The sequence below is a fragment of the Diceros bicornis genome, chromosome 4, assembly GCF_020826845.1.
Source record: "Diceros bicornis minor isolate mBicDic1 chromosome 4, mDicBic1.mat.cur, whole genome shotgun sequence".
NCBI lineage: Eukaryota > Metazoa > Chordata > Mammalia > Perissodactyla > Rhinocerotidae > Diceros > Diceros bicornis.
The window spans coordinates 98,853,732-98,869,708 of NC_080743.1; the positions used below are offsets into that span (position 1 = coordinate 98,853,732).

General features: G+C 48.1%; 1 protein-coding gene across 3 annotated transcripts; it reads right to left on the minus strand.

Annotated features, from left to right (window-relative positions):
• Positions 1-1,550: 1,550 nt before the first annotated feature.
• Positions 1,551-15,762, minus strand: POGK (pogo transposable element derived with KRAB domain). 3 transcript variants are annotated; one of them, XM_058540158.1, is made up of 6 exons: positions 15,529-15,591; positions 14,626-14,759; positions 8,891-9,017; positions 8,034-8,132; positions 5,205-6,689; positions 1,551-3,369 (listed from the first exon to the last, which is right to left on the minus strand). In XM_058540158.1, the coding sequence occupies exons 2-5, from the start codon at positions 14,755-14,757 to the stop codon at positions 5,218-5,220; spliced, it is 1,830 nt and encodes a 609-aa protein (XP_058396141.1). In that variant the 5' UTR covers positions 14,758-14,759; positions 15,529-15,591; the 3' UTR covers positions 1,551-3,369; positions 5,205-5,217. The 3 variants fall into 3 exon arrangements, with proteins under 3 accessions (XP_058396141.1, XP_058396142.1, XP_058396143.1); XM_058540159.1 differs by lacking the exon at positions 8,891-9,017 and having other exon boundaries at positions 15,529-15,762; XM_058540160.1 differs by lacking the exons at positions 8,891-9,017; positions 14,626-14,759; positions 15,529-15,591 and adding an exon at positions 8,442-8,882.
• Positions 15,763-15,977: the final 215 nt, after the last annotated feature.

Sequence of the window (15,977 nt, forward strand, 5' to 3'; positions counted from 1 at the left end):
GAAAAATAAACAGCTTACTTTTCAGTTCTTGGTACAAGTCTGAAAAGCCCTTTAGAGTTTTAGATGAGATAATACTCAGCAATTTTTAGGATTTGGAAGAATTTGAAGCGACATCTTAACTGAATGTAGTGGTTTTGTTTTGGACTATCCATATACCTGGGCCTTCATGCTAAGTATGTGTTAAATTTCATGTGTCCATAGATGGCGAGGCAGCCAGGAGCCTCATGCGTGCCCTGCTGCCCTTTGCAATGGCAGGTTCCCTAGAAGTCCAAACAGAAACTCCTCCTCTCTGGGACCTGGCCTGAATCCCCGCAGTCACCTCCTCTGGTGGGATACAGGACACCAGAGGACTCCCTTTGCCGCATGTTTTGGGCCTACACTCTAAGATCTGCTTTCCATGCTGATTTTCCTCAAGAATCATTTTGTGAAGTTGAAGAGACAGGGTTGAGGGCAGGGCAGGAAGGGACAGTGATACTTAGGCGGATTTTTCAAGAGAGCCCCTGAATTCGAGCACCGTTGCCAACTGTGGGATCCGGAGAAAGGTTACTATCAAGCATCATTTAGAAAAAAAACTATTTCAATGAGGAAAAAAGCTGTTAGAAACCCGATAGTTTCAGACTTAGAATAAAGCTTATTTTTCCTACAGAAATTTCAGTAATGACTTTTAGCTACAGATGTATCACTACAAAACCAGGTCTGCTAAGGCCCACCTTACTTTATACCAGGCACCCTGAACACTGGCTCAGCACATTCTTACCCCCTCTGTCACCCATGGCTGTGATCAACCAAGCACACGTCTCCTCCAACTCTTCTCCCCATTGCCTGCATGTTCCTCAACGGATTTCACAATGATTTTCTAAAGAATTATCTGACTTTTACTATAGGTAAATGCCTGTGGTCCATCACATCTGACTTATACTGGATGTAGAATTAGGGTAAGGAAGCTTGGTTTTAGGGGTCAGACTTAGATACTGTGGCCAACAGATTGGTTCAGCATTTAATTCTGATGGCTTAAAAAAGGAAAAATGTCCAGATTATTTCTGGAGAGTAGACTACTACTTATTTAACTGAATCTATGGACATGGTCAGTTGTCAGGACTAATTTTACCAAAAGCATACCATGAAAGGGCATATAGGTTCATCATGCTTTCATTTTTAAAGAAATTTATGAAAACGAGTACTAAGTGTTCTGTTCATCGACTTGCTAGCATGTTACCACTCATTGAAAATGAATATCCCTTTATGGATTTCCTTCATGAGATTTTGGTAACGTACCATTCCTGAGAGCATCTACACACGACAGAGAAAAAAGCTGTTTATGCCAGGCCTCCCCCACCCTTTCAAAAGCCAGTTTAAAACACACATATAATTTTTCTTCCCTTTGTCTTCAAAGACACCAACATTACTTATACTGCCATCCCATGAACAGACACTTTTGATTCAAGGGTGTAATATATTGGTATGAAACTGAATGGAAAATCAGGCATAAATGATAGTTTAAAATGTGACTCTTCACAATGCAAACAGGTAAATAAAACCACCATAGCCAATTGTCTTTATTATCAAAGTTTATTGTTGGGGTCAGTTCCTACCTACTGGGGAGTACAACTATCTCTCAATATGTGCTATAGTAATTCTAGGGTAATAGCCATTCTGCAAAATAGTTGTACTGGGGCTCTGTTAGGCATAGATCATAATTAAGTCAGTGGAACAATGAGCCCAGAAAAACCCTGACAGTAGAGCCATTACTCTAGGAAAGTTCCAGTGCTATGCAACCTGTAAGGCATCACCTATCAGCTGACGATGAGACTTGAGGTGTTGGTGGAAGGAAACAGGAGTTGAACCCATTTTCTCTGCAAGGTAACTATGGCTCCAATGCAGGAACCCAAAATTAGGTCTTAGAGAATCCTTGCTCCCAAAGTAAAATAGGACATAAAGAGGCCAGGAACTAGGACATTGGAGGGAAAATTAAGTGGAACTGGAGGGAATGGAAACTTCTGGAATGGCAAGTAGCTGGGTATAGATGCCATTTGAGATGACAATACAGTACAGGTAAAAGCAAATGGGAAAACAAGTGAAATACTGAAAGTTATTCAGACACCAGAAATTGAGACTTCCCCTCTTGGAAGCAAACTGGTTTAAAAAAATGACAAAGGTGAGTCACTAATAGGAAAATGAGTACCTGAGTAGAAATAGGTGTTTTCAAGATGCCAAGAACAGTATAACATACAAATGAGTTGAGTCTACAGTAAGGAAAAGTGGTTATGGTAGCCTGTTATCCAGAGTTGACATTGGAATGACATTTCTAGCAATGGCTTGTCTGTGAGGTTCTGGCATATATTTTATAGCACAAGTAGCTTTGAAGGAATGTTTTCATAACACGACTTATGTGGGAATGCAAATTACTATAGTGTAAAAATTCAAAGACTCCCACCTACTCCTGTAGGGTAGAAGGAGATGAGGAGTCTGGAAACAGCTGTGGCTAAAGGGCCTGGTGTGATAAAAAATATTAAAGAAATTAACAAATCCAAGTATCAGATGAGTCAATGAGCCTTGTACCATGTAGACAGCAGATAATTTATGGGGACTTCTGCAGGCAGCCTGAGAAACAGAAGAGCTTGTGTATTAAATGCTGCCCTATCATTAAATATAATAATAATGAAAAATAGGGCCATTAAATGAGACCCTAAAAAAGTCTAGCTGCCAACCAGATTGGGAAGATAAAACAGCATAGTTCATGTTAACTTGTATCTTCCACACTGACCTAGTTTGTCTGTAGAAAAGCCATCTGCTGGCGCCCGGCCAGTGTCTGAATGTTGTTATCATTAGTGTCTCATTTTTCCAGAAGAGGAGATGTGTAAGTAGCAGGTGTACATAAATGACATAAAAGCCTTCTATGCGGTCTTGACCTGTGTGAGGACAGGTTCTACCCTTGGAAGCATTTTTAAAGGCAGAAGAAAACATTTACTTGAGGTTTTCTGCACAGAAAGGACATTAGTGGACTTGGGCCCATATGAGTTGTCTCGTTGCTGTGGAACAAATGCTCTCTTCTCCAGTAAACACCTTTGTTCATTCATATTTACAGGTTTCTTCTGATGGACACATGGAATAATCTCTAAAAGAAGAAGAAGGGCAGAAGCAGTTTCTTTTCTAATCATGTCTGATGAAATTAAGGGTCCTAGACTTTTCTGACACCTCAAGGATGTGGGGTGTGGTTGGGCCGTGTCCCGGGAGGGGAGCACAGGCTGTGACCCAGACCTGGGCTGTCCGAGCCGCACGGCCTCTTCCTGCTGTTCCCTGTGTATCCACACTTCAAGGAATCTTCTTGAGGATTTTGCTCCCCAACTGTTTAAAACACAGTTCCATTTGCTGGAAAAGAGAAAGAACCTAAGTGTGAATTAACCTCGGAATTTAGGTACTGTATAACTTTTAACAAACAATTATATCATTAGTCAGATTTTCAAATAGTTGAGAAGAGGCAGTTTTATGCCCACACCTCCTCCTAAATCTCCTGTACACTGAGAATCCTTATCTACTTCTGTCACCTCCTCAGTCAGAAAACGGCAGCTGCCCAGAGAAGTGTGGCAGCAGATGAGCAAAGCTCACGGCTGATGTCGGGCATAAACGCCTACGCTCAGAGCAGCAGCCTGGCATCGTTTTTTTCCCTTTCCTCTTCTGGCCGTTTTTGATCCAGTTCTTTGAGTAGCAAATAGCTTAGAAAATTAAAAATTAAAAATTTAATTAAAAATTAAAAACTAAAAATTAAAAATAAAAACAAGAATGTTATTTAACAAGGAGAGAGAAAAAAACAAAAGGTAAAATGAGAAAAGGATAAAAACTCAGTATAGTTCAGTCTGATATCCAATGGAGGCAGTACAATGGCTAGCAGAAAAGGGAGGCTCAATTCATGAGGTGAAAACGTAGGGGACACGAGAGGAAAAAAAAGCAATTTTGGGGATTTTGAATGTAAGAGTAGGAACTTCTTCGCTCCACTGCACTTCTGGGGGTCCCAGAGTTACAGCAGGTTTAGCGATATGAGTACAATTTGATGTGGGGGCAGGAAGGAGATGTAAGTCACTCTTCAATGTATGCAGCATGAAGTGGGGTGATAGGATTTCTATTAGCACTTCACCTGGAGAAAACAACAAGTCAGGTGGAAACACCTAATTACACTTTAAACAAGAAAAAAATGTCAAGATGGTTTTAGGTCCTCTGTAAAAAAATGAAACACTGTCTGGAGGAACAAATTAAGTGATGATTAAGGAAATGAGAACAAGAAGGTAAAATGAGTTGTTTGTTCCTTTCCTATGTCCCGGTGTGGGGGGCTGTAGGCTCAGGCCACTAGCGTTGACTGTCCCCCACTCCACACATCCTTGTAAAGCTGTTCCCCTCTATACTCAACTCTGAAAATTCCAGGCCTACTGTCCTCGGCCCTCAGACTTTATTCACTGTAGTCCTAGATATGCACCCTGTTTTCTTTTCTTTTTTTGGTGCAAAGATTCAATTTAAAAATCTCTCTCTTCAGACATCTGAGGACTACAAGAAATTACTGTAACTGCTCACTCCATGTGAAGGTCATTATGAGAATAAGATGATGTTTTAAAACACTTTCGAATTCCTAGGGAAAAGCAAGCATAATCTACTACTTTTATTTCAGAGTGGGCTACTGTAGACCCCAGGATGGAGGTCGGAGGCCCAGAGGACACGGTCTGAAGCCATACTTGGGGCCCTCCCTGTGTCATGGCCCCACAGGCCAGTGAAAGTGAGCACAAGTGCCCCAGGGGGACCAGATGCACACACTGGCCCTACCTGTTCAGACAACTCATGAGGGAAAGAGAAAAGCTGGCTTTTCAGACAAAACTTTTGGTTAACTCAGCAATGTCAGACTATGCTCCTTTAGGCCCAAATAATCTTTCAGCACTACAGCTCTCAGATGAAATGTTCTGGCAGCTCACTCCATGTTCATTTTATGTATCGTACCAGTGCTCCTGGGTCCAGGCTGCATAGCAACATACTCACAAAGTAAGCAAGCAAGAAAAGTCTCACATAAAGGAGAAAGTACTGATGGCCTGTTTTCTACAGTACTGCACTGTTGGCTCGAAGAGTTCTTGGAAATAGAGGAAAATAACAGCAAGAGAAAAGGTATCCGTAGACACAAACATGTCACTCAGTGCAGCAGCGAGTACTCGCTCCTGCCTGGTTACCTCGGCTTTCCCTTCAGTTGCTCTCTGTCACGCTCTCAGTGTCACATTCTTTGGGCGGTTCCCCTCCTCCTGGCAACTCGCTCTCGATTTCCCACAGGACGTCGTCTTCGTCTTCCAAGTTGCTGGAGATGTGGCACTTCCTGAAGCCCTGGACAATGGACTCACTGGAGATGCTATTCCATGCCACCATGACCCACTCCAGGAAGAGGCCGAGGGGCGGCTTCTTGGCATTCCCAGTTGGGCTCAGCGCCAGGTTCCCAGCCAGAAGCCAGTTGGAGTACTGGGCCCGCACACTGTCATTCAGCGGTTTGTAGACCACCACGTCCAACACCTGGAGCTGCGAGGTCAGGCCCCCTGGGATGATCACCATGTCTGTGTTCATGCTTTCCATGGAGCTCTTGACAGAGTCAGTGGCGTGGCCCCGGAAGCCATTCAAGATCAGCATCCCTCGCTGCTTGGGCACCGCGCCAGTCCTCCGTCTCCACACCACTTCCAACCAGTCCTGCATCAAGTCCTCGGTCATCCATCCATACCGGTGGCAGCGAATTTCCATCCCACTGGGGAACTTCCCGGGGGGGATGTACGTGCCCCTCAGAATGATGTATGGAGGTAACTTCCTCCCATCAGCCAGTACACCCAGCATTGCTGTGATTTTCAGTTTCTCCCTGCCTGGCGTCTTGACCAAGATGGGCTTTTCCCCCTGGTTGTCAACAGTCACCCGTGATGGCACCTCTAAACAAATGGGCGTCTCGTCGGCATTTCCCATCTGAGCCACCTCATAGTCATGCGCCCTGCGCAGAGCCAGCACACTCCGCTGGTAGGTGACGAGCTTCTCGGTCAGGTCTTCAGGCAGTTGCTGGGGCACGGGCACTTTGTGCCTCAGAGACAAGTCATACCTTCGCATCATTCTTCGACACCAACCCAAGCTTGCCTTGAACCCTTTCTCTGGAATGTTCATTTCCTGGGCGATTTCGAGAGCTTTCAGCTGCATTGCCTCCCTGGTGATAGGGTCCCCTTTGGCCTGCATGTATCTGACATACTCGGCCACGCGCTGGTCCACCAGAGCAAACCGCCCATTCTTGGGGCCTCGGAATGCCCGCCGCATGGCGTGGGCATTCTGGAGCTGCGGCTTCACTTTGCGCCAGTCTCGAACATTTTTCTCCAGCACTCCAAACTGCTTGGCAGCCTGGCAGTTGTTGGTGCTCTCGGCATATTCTACCACCATCAGCTTGAACCCGGCATCGTAACTGCGGCGCATGCCCCGGCTGAACTGAAACTTCCCAGCAATGTCGTCTGCTGAGAGGTCGTACCCTGGGAAGCCCATGGCCATGTAGAAGGGGTACCCCTCACTCCACTCGGGCAGCTCAGTGATGTCCCGTGGCAGACGGAGGCCAAAGCCATCAAGGTGCTGAGGCTGGGGAAACGGTGAGCTGGTGCTCAGTGGGCCTGCCCAGTCTGGAGGCTTCACATCAGATTCTTCATTGTCTGGGAGACAATTGGGGAGGGGCAAAGATAATGCCAGTAAGTAAAACGATTTCTGGCTTATTCCCTGATTTCTTTGGTTGAAATGCCAAGAATACCTTAATTTGAAGTTCACCAAAACTAGTAACTTTAATAACAGATAACATTTCCTAAGTCCTTACCCACTGCAAATTCCTATGGATTACCGCATCCAATTCTCACAGTTAACTGTGTGTAATTAGTCCTCCTTTGCAGATGAGGCCATAGAAGATAAGTAATGCATCAAGGCAGCTGAGCAAGAAAGTGGCAGAGCTGGGAACTGGACGCAGGTGCCAAGCATGGATTGCAAAATTTTGTGGACCATGTTTGGGTCAAAATAATTTTTATGTGGATGAGAAGCCAAATATAGCCCATACTACCACATAATATTACAGAATCTGGATGCACCATGGGGTGAATTGCATCCCTTAAACCAAGAAAATCTACAGCAAAACCACACTTAGCAAAGTTAAGTTTGTAAGGCAAAAAACTGGTTCTTGCACACCAATGTCAGACTGGGTTTCGCTGTATGTGTATATTTAGAAGTGAGTCACAGAAATGGATTATGACTTGGGGTTACCATATCTCACCAAAACTAAGATGCCATCAGTTGCAAGATGCACCATTATGTGCCACCAAGAAAGAAAAAGATGCCACTAATTAAACAATGACATCCCATCAATTTTAAGAGGCATTCTCAATTTCAAAGATGTTAAAGTGGTGGGGGGAATCCATCTTAGAATCCATGAAATATTGCAGTTTTAAACTCTTACCTAAAGAGAGAAGGCCAAATAAAACCACTCTGGCTGTTCAGAAGCTGTATTTATCCAACTGCTACTCTCCTATGTTTCTTCTTAATGGACCACGTGCTTCTTAGCCATATTTGTTCAAATGCATTCTACAGCTGCTATTGCTTTTTCTACCGAAGATGAAATGGACAAGAAGCCAGGGTAAAATAACTCTGAATGTGTGCTCTGTCACACTGTTTTCCTTTATTTCCAGAGGTGAATGGTGCACTACTGAGGTGGCCTCGTTCAGGATGTGTGCTGGACCAAATGCCATACAAGCTTCAATTTGCTTCATCTACATACAAGGTTGCACATGGAGACTTATTAACCCCAGTTAACAGATGAAGAAATGGAGGCTCAGAGAGGCGACTGAAGTTGCCTAAGGTTACACAGCACTGGAAAGGAGAATTTGAAACTCCACAATCTTTCGGTCTCATAACCCTGCCTTACTCTTAAATACCCCACAGAATGTATATGGAGACTTAATCCAGCTTCAGAATGCTCCCATTGGATGGAGGCTGGATTGGTTTAATCGTAGTACCTGCAAAAGTTCCTCCTTGGAGCTGCCATTCGTCAGAATTCTGAGACTCCTCCTCCCCTTCCAACCGAGTGATCATGTCTGGCTTAGGGAATGGGAATTCTGTTTATAGGAAATAAAACAGGTAACAGCTGTGTGTTACTGTCTCAGAGCACTGCCAAAATAAGTACTTTATAATACTTCAGGAACACTGCCCTCTTCCCAGTCTGAGTCTCAATATGGAGATTTATGAAAGACAGGGGGAAAAGGGCTTGGGGATACTTAAAGAAAAAATATGATGGGAAATAGGTCCGTCCAAGCGAATCTATGGATCTCTGCTAATGAGGGCCGGTATGAGCAACAAGAAAGAAGAACTGCATTTAGCAGGGAAGTGGGTGAATGCAGCCACTGACCTAATGAGCATTCTGGTACCTGTATGAGCAGACTGGGAAATCCCTCCAAATGGTTACACTCCAATAATATGGACATCAATGCCGGGAGGGCGCAAGGGTTCTTTAGGGTATGTCCCCAAGCCTCTGAGGCTGACAGGGTAAGAATGAGGCCTGCCTTCCCTCCTGAGGATCACATGAGGCACAGGCCCAGACCCGTGGTGACACTTCTTAGGTTTTGTCTCATTTTTTCTGTCGCAAATGCCTGGGTCGAATGAGGATGGTTCTGAGAGCTGGCACAAGTTGCTAAGTAGAAGGACACAATATTTATATCCTGCCTGAATCAAAAACAGGAAATTAAATGGTCACAGGCATTGAGGGGACAGAGTTCTGTTCAGGAGAGAGGGATCTTGGACACACCAGCAAAGAGAGACATGGAAACAATTCTCTGGGTTCAGGGCTTCTAGGAGACATAGGAAAACAAAGCTTTACCCAGGGACAGGACAGTTTCATAATTCATCCTCATGACTTCCCGGTAGAGGGCCTTTTGTTGCTCCGTCAAAACTTCCCACTCCTCATCGGAAAAATATATGGCCACCTCATCGAATAGGGCTGGCACCTGGAACAGCGAACAGGCCTTTGTCAACGACTAATAGGCACATGCAGACAGACTCACACGCCCTCATCTCACAGGGCGGGGCCTCGACCTGAGGGAAACATCAGTCCACACTCGCACGCCTACCAGAGGCAAAAGGAAGACACGGGCACGAGCCCCCCATGCCCGCTGAGCACTCACCACCCACAGTTCCCAAAGAAGCAGAGCAGCACCTCGAGGAGAAGACTCCCACCCCAGATCACCACGCGGGAGACACCAGACATGGTACCCTCACGCCCTGCAGGGAGGGAGAGCTGCTCACGGCTCACACAGCCCACTGCAGAGCCCGGAACCAACCTCGCACAGGGAAACACCACCAACACAACACACTTCTCCCTACCCTGCTCTCTCCCTCACTCACAGACCCTCAGCCTGTGGGGCGCCAGTGTCCCTGGGCACTATTCTCCATTTCCAGGGGCACTAGCCCCAGCCTTTGACTCAGAACCCAAAGCTGCCCAGGGAGGAGCCAGGGAGAGAAGGGGCCCGATCTGGCCTCTTCCAGTCCACGCCAGCAAGAGCAGGAGGGGAGAGGGGCTAATTAGAGCTTAAATTTATGTAATGAGATACCAGAGCAAACTAGTCTGCTTTGATGCCTTGACCTGCAGCAGAAAGCCCTAAGGTCAGAGAGGACGGCCCTGCTCCGCACCCTCTCCCCACTTCCCCACCCCCAGTGGGAGTGGGAGGGGGCGCCGGGAAAGGCAGCCAAGCCACCCAAGCCAACCACTTCTTGTTTATTCAACTATTTGCTTTTCCTTTTGCTAGGTTTTTCTTTTGGTCATTAAAATCCTACTCCACAACTCATCATCTTCAGTGGTGAGAAATCACCAGGCCATGTGTTTCGGGCTGGTTACTCTGTATTATAGCTTTCAAAGCTATTCCCCAAGGCTCAATCTAGGGCCTGTGTGATTATGACAATGTTTTTCATCAGCTTAGAAAATTAGTGTCTGCACTGCCTGCAGCCTCTTCAGGTGTCTGGCCATCAATCACTGAGATATACTGACCTCCCCTGCTTATTGCTGAAGTCCACCTAATTCCCTCCCCACCTTCACAGCACCTTACATGTAGGAGGCACTTCCTGAGAAAGGCCCTCTAACTGCTTCATTGATTTCCCCCAACAACCCCATTTAATCAAAGAGGAAACAGGCTCAGAGAGGCCTCGTTTCTAGTCCAAAGCCACACAGCCGATAAATGGCAGGGTTGAGATTTGGACCTAGCACTGTCTGACTTCAAGGCTCCAGCCCTTAGAGAACAAAGTGGCCTCCCTGGTGACTAGCCCTCCACTCTCCCCACCTCCACGCTCAGCTATACTCAACTGCTTGCAGCTCCCTGAGCAAACCATCCTCCAACCCTCCATGTCTCAGCACATGCGTCTCTCACTGCTTTGGAGGCTTCTTGGCCTGGCTAACACCCACCCACCTTCCAAGACTTTCCAAGCCATGCTGCTCCCTGGGAAACCTGCCCCGCCGTCGGCTGTGTGTCCCCCACATGCTCCGTGGTGCCCTGGGCTCAACACTATGCAGGCCTTATCACACGGCAGCATTCTCTTGGTTCACTCGTCTGCTTCTCCCACAAGAACACACGCTCGTTGAGGGCAGAACCTCTGCTTGTTCCATTTCCCTAAGTTTAGGACACTTCCTGCAGATAGTAATCACTTAAAAAGTTATTTTTGAATAAAAGATTTAAGCAAATAATCTCTGTATTTCCCTTCTCTTGTTCCACTTGGAATAATTTCAAATAATCTGAATTTCACGTGTCACAAAACTGAGCCTCCTCTTTGGAGTAAGAATGGACAAAAGGCCCTAAGTGAAATACCAGGAGGGACAAACGGGTGGTACTAGCCTTTCCCGACTTCTTCATCAATCTGGAAAGCCAGCCAGCCAGGAATTTTCTACCCCATCGCTTCCCCCTTCCCAGGTTTTTAAACAGCTCTCCCTTTGGCCTTCTCTCTCCCTAGGAAATGCCAGATCTAGGCCATACCTATGTATAGTCCCTTTTCCTTTGCTGATAAAATGGGACACAGGACTGGCTTTGCCTGTCATTTCAGAGGGGCCATCAATACTCGCAGAAGGTGACACGTCCCAGGCCTAGTAAAAATGTCAGGAGCCTTGAAGTTTCGAGAAGGCAGCTGAAGGCTGGTGCTGGGTTCATCTCCTATTAATGCCTGAGCCACGGAGGATCTTCCAAGCCCACATTATGCTCCAGAGGCGCGCAGGGCAGTGGCTTAGAAACCCTCCTCACAGCCAGCCTCTGTGAGAATTGAGCAAGCCTTCAGCCAGGCCCTGCTGTGCGAGCCTCCCCTCTCCACAGAGGCCTTTTATCTGGCCGAGCACAGCAGAAGGTAAACAGGGCCGGCCCTGGGCAAACCTCAAAAGTCGGGCAGCCGGTGTTCAACCCCCAGACACCCTTTCTTGGCCTCGAAGGTGTGGGCCCTCAATCCCTGTCCTCTTCCCTTCCCTCACAAGATCAAGGACTCATCAGAGAAGTGTTCTTCCCTCAGCTGTGTGCACGGCCTGGCCCTGCGGGACAAGCTGGCCTACCAACGCTTATCTCCCAGGGAACCGTCGTCAAGAACTTCTGCGTTGCACTGCCTCACCGACCAGGCCGCACAACCACCCGGCCAGGATGGCAGGCACCTGAGGGCCCAGATAGCGCACCTGCTGTATGCCAGGCACTGTGTGGGGCACTCGCTCTTACACGTTTAAATATATTATCTTATTGACTCCTTCAAATAATATAGAGATATAGGGAGCACTACCCAGCTCTTATGGGGGAGGAAAGAGAGCTGTTAAGTAACATGACCAAGGCCACAGAGTTAGGAACTCTGACTCCAAAGCCCATGCCTTCTCAGCAGGCCACGCGGGCGTTAGCTGAACCCAGGCTTCCCCTAGAACGAGGAGCCAAGGACTTCTCCCAGAGCTCCTAAAGAAAGCGCTCAACTCCTCAGCACCGCACACCTTGCCCTCCCTCAGGGCTAGCTCTGGCCCCTGCCTGTCCTACTTCTCTCGCCATATCCCCTCTCACTCCCTGGCACGCACTTCGGGCTCCGGCTACAGTGCTCCAGCTACGGGAGCTGCTCCTACTCTGCACACAAGCTTTTCTCTCTGGGGCTTTTGCTCCAGCCTTCTTCGAGCCTGCAGTGCAAGCCCCCTCCCCTCCCTGGGTTGGTTCCACTCATGACGAAGACTCAGTTCAAAGTACATTTTTTCTTTTCTCTACTTGAAATTGTTATTTCTACTCCAATTCTCCCACGGAATATTATCCTAATATAGAGCATGGTTCTCACATTTGAAAGGCTTGTATTGATCATCAGAACATAATTCCCTACAACCCAAATACATATTGACGAACCAGTCTCAATTCTTTTCTTCCCCTAGTTTAACGGTCGAGAGCAGGGCTTCTCAACCTTGGCACCACTGACATTTTGGGCCAGATAATCCTTCGTCGTGGGGGCCGTCCTGTGCATTGTAGATGTTGAGCAGCCTCTCTGGCCTCTACCCAGGAGATGCCAGTAGGATCTCCCACTCTCCAACCCCCACCCAAGTCATGACAACCAAAAATGTCTCCACATAATGCCAAATGTCGTGAAGAGGGGCTGGGGCTAGGGGCAAAACTGCCCACTGCTCAAGACCAGGTACATGCTTGCCTTCTCCAGGAAGCCTCTTGAGTATTCCACCACTGCAGCCGAATACCGTACTATTAATTGTTTACTTCCCTGTCTTCCTCACGAGACTAGCAACTCCATCGAGACTAGGGATCTTATCTTAATGACACCCAGCACTGTGGTCAGTAACTGCGGACGGATGACAGACTGCCCGGAGGCCACAAATGCCAGTCCCCCTCCTCCAGCTCCTCTGGTTACTTCCTTCTTTCCCAGCCAAGCATGGTCTTCACCATGCTCTCTTACTGTCCCAACACACTCAGATGTCCAATTACTGCACCCGTTTTCCAAGGTTCACTCATCTAGAGGTTCTGGGTTGGCCACTTTAGCCTCAAAGCCCAGGGTCTTGGTCCGAAGCCCAAGCCTCCTGCCTTGAGGTCTTGGTCCATGCTAGACTCCACTGACTGCTGCCCTCCAAGGTCACCCCAGATGCAAAAGTCAGAACCAGGGAGGAGCAAAGGATGGGCAAAGAAAACTGAAGAGCCGAAGGCAGTGCAGCCCCCACAGCTAGACGGGGAATCCAGAGCCTCATGTTGTGTTTTTATTTTTTTCTATTGAGGTATAACATACATACAACAAAATGCACTACTTTTAAGGATCCAGCTCAGGAGGCATTTTAAAAAATAAACGTTAGCATACATGCGCATCCCCTCTGCACCCCAGTTCCCTCCTGTGGAGGGGAGCTGGACTGGATCATTGGGAAGTACCATGATTCTATGAATACAGATGTCACTGGAAACAAAGGATATTATATATACTGACAAGGTTCATACACAATGGAAAACTAAGCAGAGAAAAGGCATGTCAATTTGTGGCTTATTTACAATGTTTACCATTCATGCCCAATTATCGTGAAGCCAAGTAAGTGATGTGAATAATTATACATCATTATAACTACAATTATTATTGCATTTACATTTTTATAAGTTTACTCTAATTCTATCACACTATTCTGTTTGGACATGCTCCATATCCCCTGCTGCCTACCATCCCAATTCCTCGGTCCAGGCCAGCTGGGAACGCAGCTCTCCTGTGTGAACTATTGGGAGAGGTGTTCCCTCAGGACCAACCGGCCTCGCCTCAGAAAGCCCTCCTCATGTCAATTCAATGCCCCAGGTCTTATTTAAAATGATTCCCTTCAACTAGCAATAGGTGACAAAGACTTGCCCAAACTATAGTCAGTCTTCTCTGAGCCCTCTTCACTAGGCCTCCATCTTGGCTCCCCTCCTGTCCTCAGCCTGCCCAGCCCAGTTTTGGCAAGAATCTTGCTAAGTCAGTATAGAAAAAGTCCCCCACCCTGATATCTGATCACCCTGGCAGGCCTGCAGGAAGAATCCTGTTAAGTCAGTTTAGGAAGAATCCCCCTACCCTTGATGTCCCCTCTTAGTAATTTTCCATCCACTGACCCCTCCACTCTGCTCCTGGGCTATAAATCCCCACTTGTCTTTACTGTATTCGGTGTTGAACCTCATCTCTCTCCCCTATTGGGACACTCTTGACATCTATCTCAATAGTCCTGAAGAGAGTCTTCTTTACCATCTTAACAAGTGTTAGAATAATTTTTACTTTAACATAGGTCAGCAAACACTTAGTTGGTATCCACGACATGTCTGGCTTTCAGCAGGGCGTAGGGGAACAAGTGGTACAGGAGAGAGATGCGATCTTGGCCTCCTGGACTTCCAAACCTGATGATGATAAGCTACACGGCTGAAGGGACTGTTCTTGTAACCAGCTCCTCCATTCTTCACAGTGCCTTTTAAAGCCACAGGACTGTTTTCTCAGGAATGCAAACACACCAGGCTGGGCTGGGCTATTTTTACTTCCTCTGTCTGCCTGAGGAGGAAACTTAAAACAAGCCTGGCTCCCAGGCCTACTCATCACAGCTGTGTGTGGACCCCACCTCTTCTTACTTACCCATCCGCCCTCTGAGCAGATTCGGACTTTCTGCGTATCTGTGGGGCCATCCTCCAGTTCCCGGCTTTGAATCTCTTCCTCCTCCTCCTCTTCTTTCAGGGTCAAATTGAGAGGGTAGGCTGTGGACTCCATCTCTGCAAGCAAGATGCAGTTCAGAAAAATCAGGCAGTGGTGTGAACCCTCCAAAACCTATGACGGGGGCAGCTCAGCCTACACAAACCCAAGCACTGTTCGCCCAGAATGAAGGAAGGGAACAGAATCAGGCCCAAGGAGGAAGGGCTTCATGGAAAGCACCAGGAAGCTGGAAGGTGACATATTTAATTACGATAAGAGGGGCTGTAGGCAGATAGCATACCTAGCTGCCTTCAACTATTTAAAAAGCTATCTGTGGAAGAGAGACCAGACTGGTTCTGTAGCGACCCAAGGGCAGAACAGGGCGGTGGGTAAACATTCCAGAAGAGGTTTTAAAGAGTGCATTGAAAGGCAGAACCTTCTCACAGCCAGTGCCACCCAATCATGTTATCTGCAGTGGGAGAGAGGTGTTGGCTTCCTATCAATGAAGGTGTTTGAACACAGAGAGGACACTTGCTCAACGGGGTTGTTCCTACAGGCCAGTTAAGCATCAGGAGGTTGGCTGGCCCAGAATACCCATCGCCTGGATTTTCCAGATGCAAAGGTTCTGTCCATGAGCTGGTTCAGAAAACAGAGTCATTCTGCCGCCGTAAGCGACTTTCCAAGCCCGGGAGTCAGTGACACATAGTGAGGGGTAACGCCTGGATACCCAAGAAGGCGCAGAAATCTGCTGGGGCCGGGCCCTGGGGCGCGCCCCCAGTGGGAAATGACTCGTTGCCTCTGGGCTGAAGAAAATTCTCTCTCGTGCCGAGCTCGTGGGCCAGTACGTACAAAGAGCCGCGTTCCTGTCCTCTAGGGGCGCGGACAATTCCTAGGTGTGGAGTGAGTGTGCATCTTGCGGGCCGCATCCTTCCGGGCTTCCAAAGAAACGATCCCTCTCGAGTTCAAAGTCGGCTTCTTCATCTTTCCAACAACGACAGGCGACAGGCGAACGCGGCAAGGATGGGGCTGGGGCGGGCGGAGCAGGCTTCGGATCCCGGGAGCTGGAGCCGGAACTTGGGCACGGCCTCCCCGCCGGCCCCGGGACAGGGGGTTGGGGTTGGGGTCGGGGGCCCCCGCCCGGGGCCCCCGCCCCGCCCGCCGCCGCCGCGCCCCCGGGCGCGCTCCGCTTTCTCCAGCCATCTTGTCCCAGTTCCCTTTCTCCGCGGCCCCGCGTCGGGAGCGCGCCCGCCGCCCCCCGCCCCCGCCCCCGCCCCCGCCGGGCCCGCCTCCCCGCCAGG

Bases quoted from the DNA above. Each gene is read 5' to 3' on its own strand.
- POGK (XM_058540158.1), bottom strand. From the start codon at position 14,757: ATGGAGTCCACAGCCTACCCTCTCAATTTGACCCTGAAAGAAGAGGAG. The intron at 9,018-14,625 runs GTAAGTAAGAAG...TCGCTGTTCCAG, and splicing joins TCTGCTCAGAGGGCGGATGG to GTGCCAGCCCTATTCGATGA. The intron at 8,133-8,890 runs GTAAAGCTTTGT...TCCTATAAACAG, and splicing joins TGAAACTGTCCTGTCCCTGG to AATTCCCATTCCCTAAGCCA.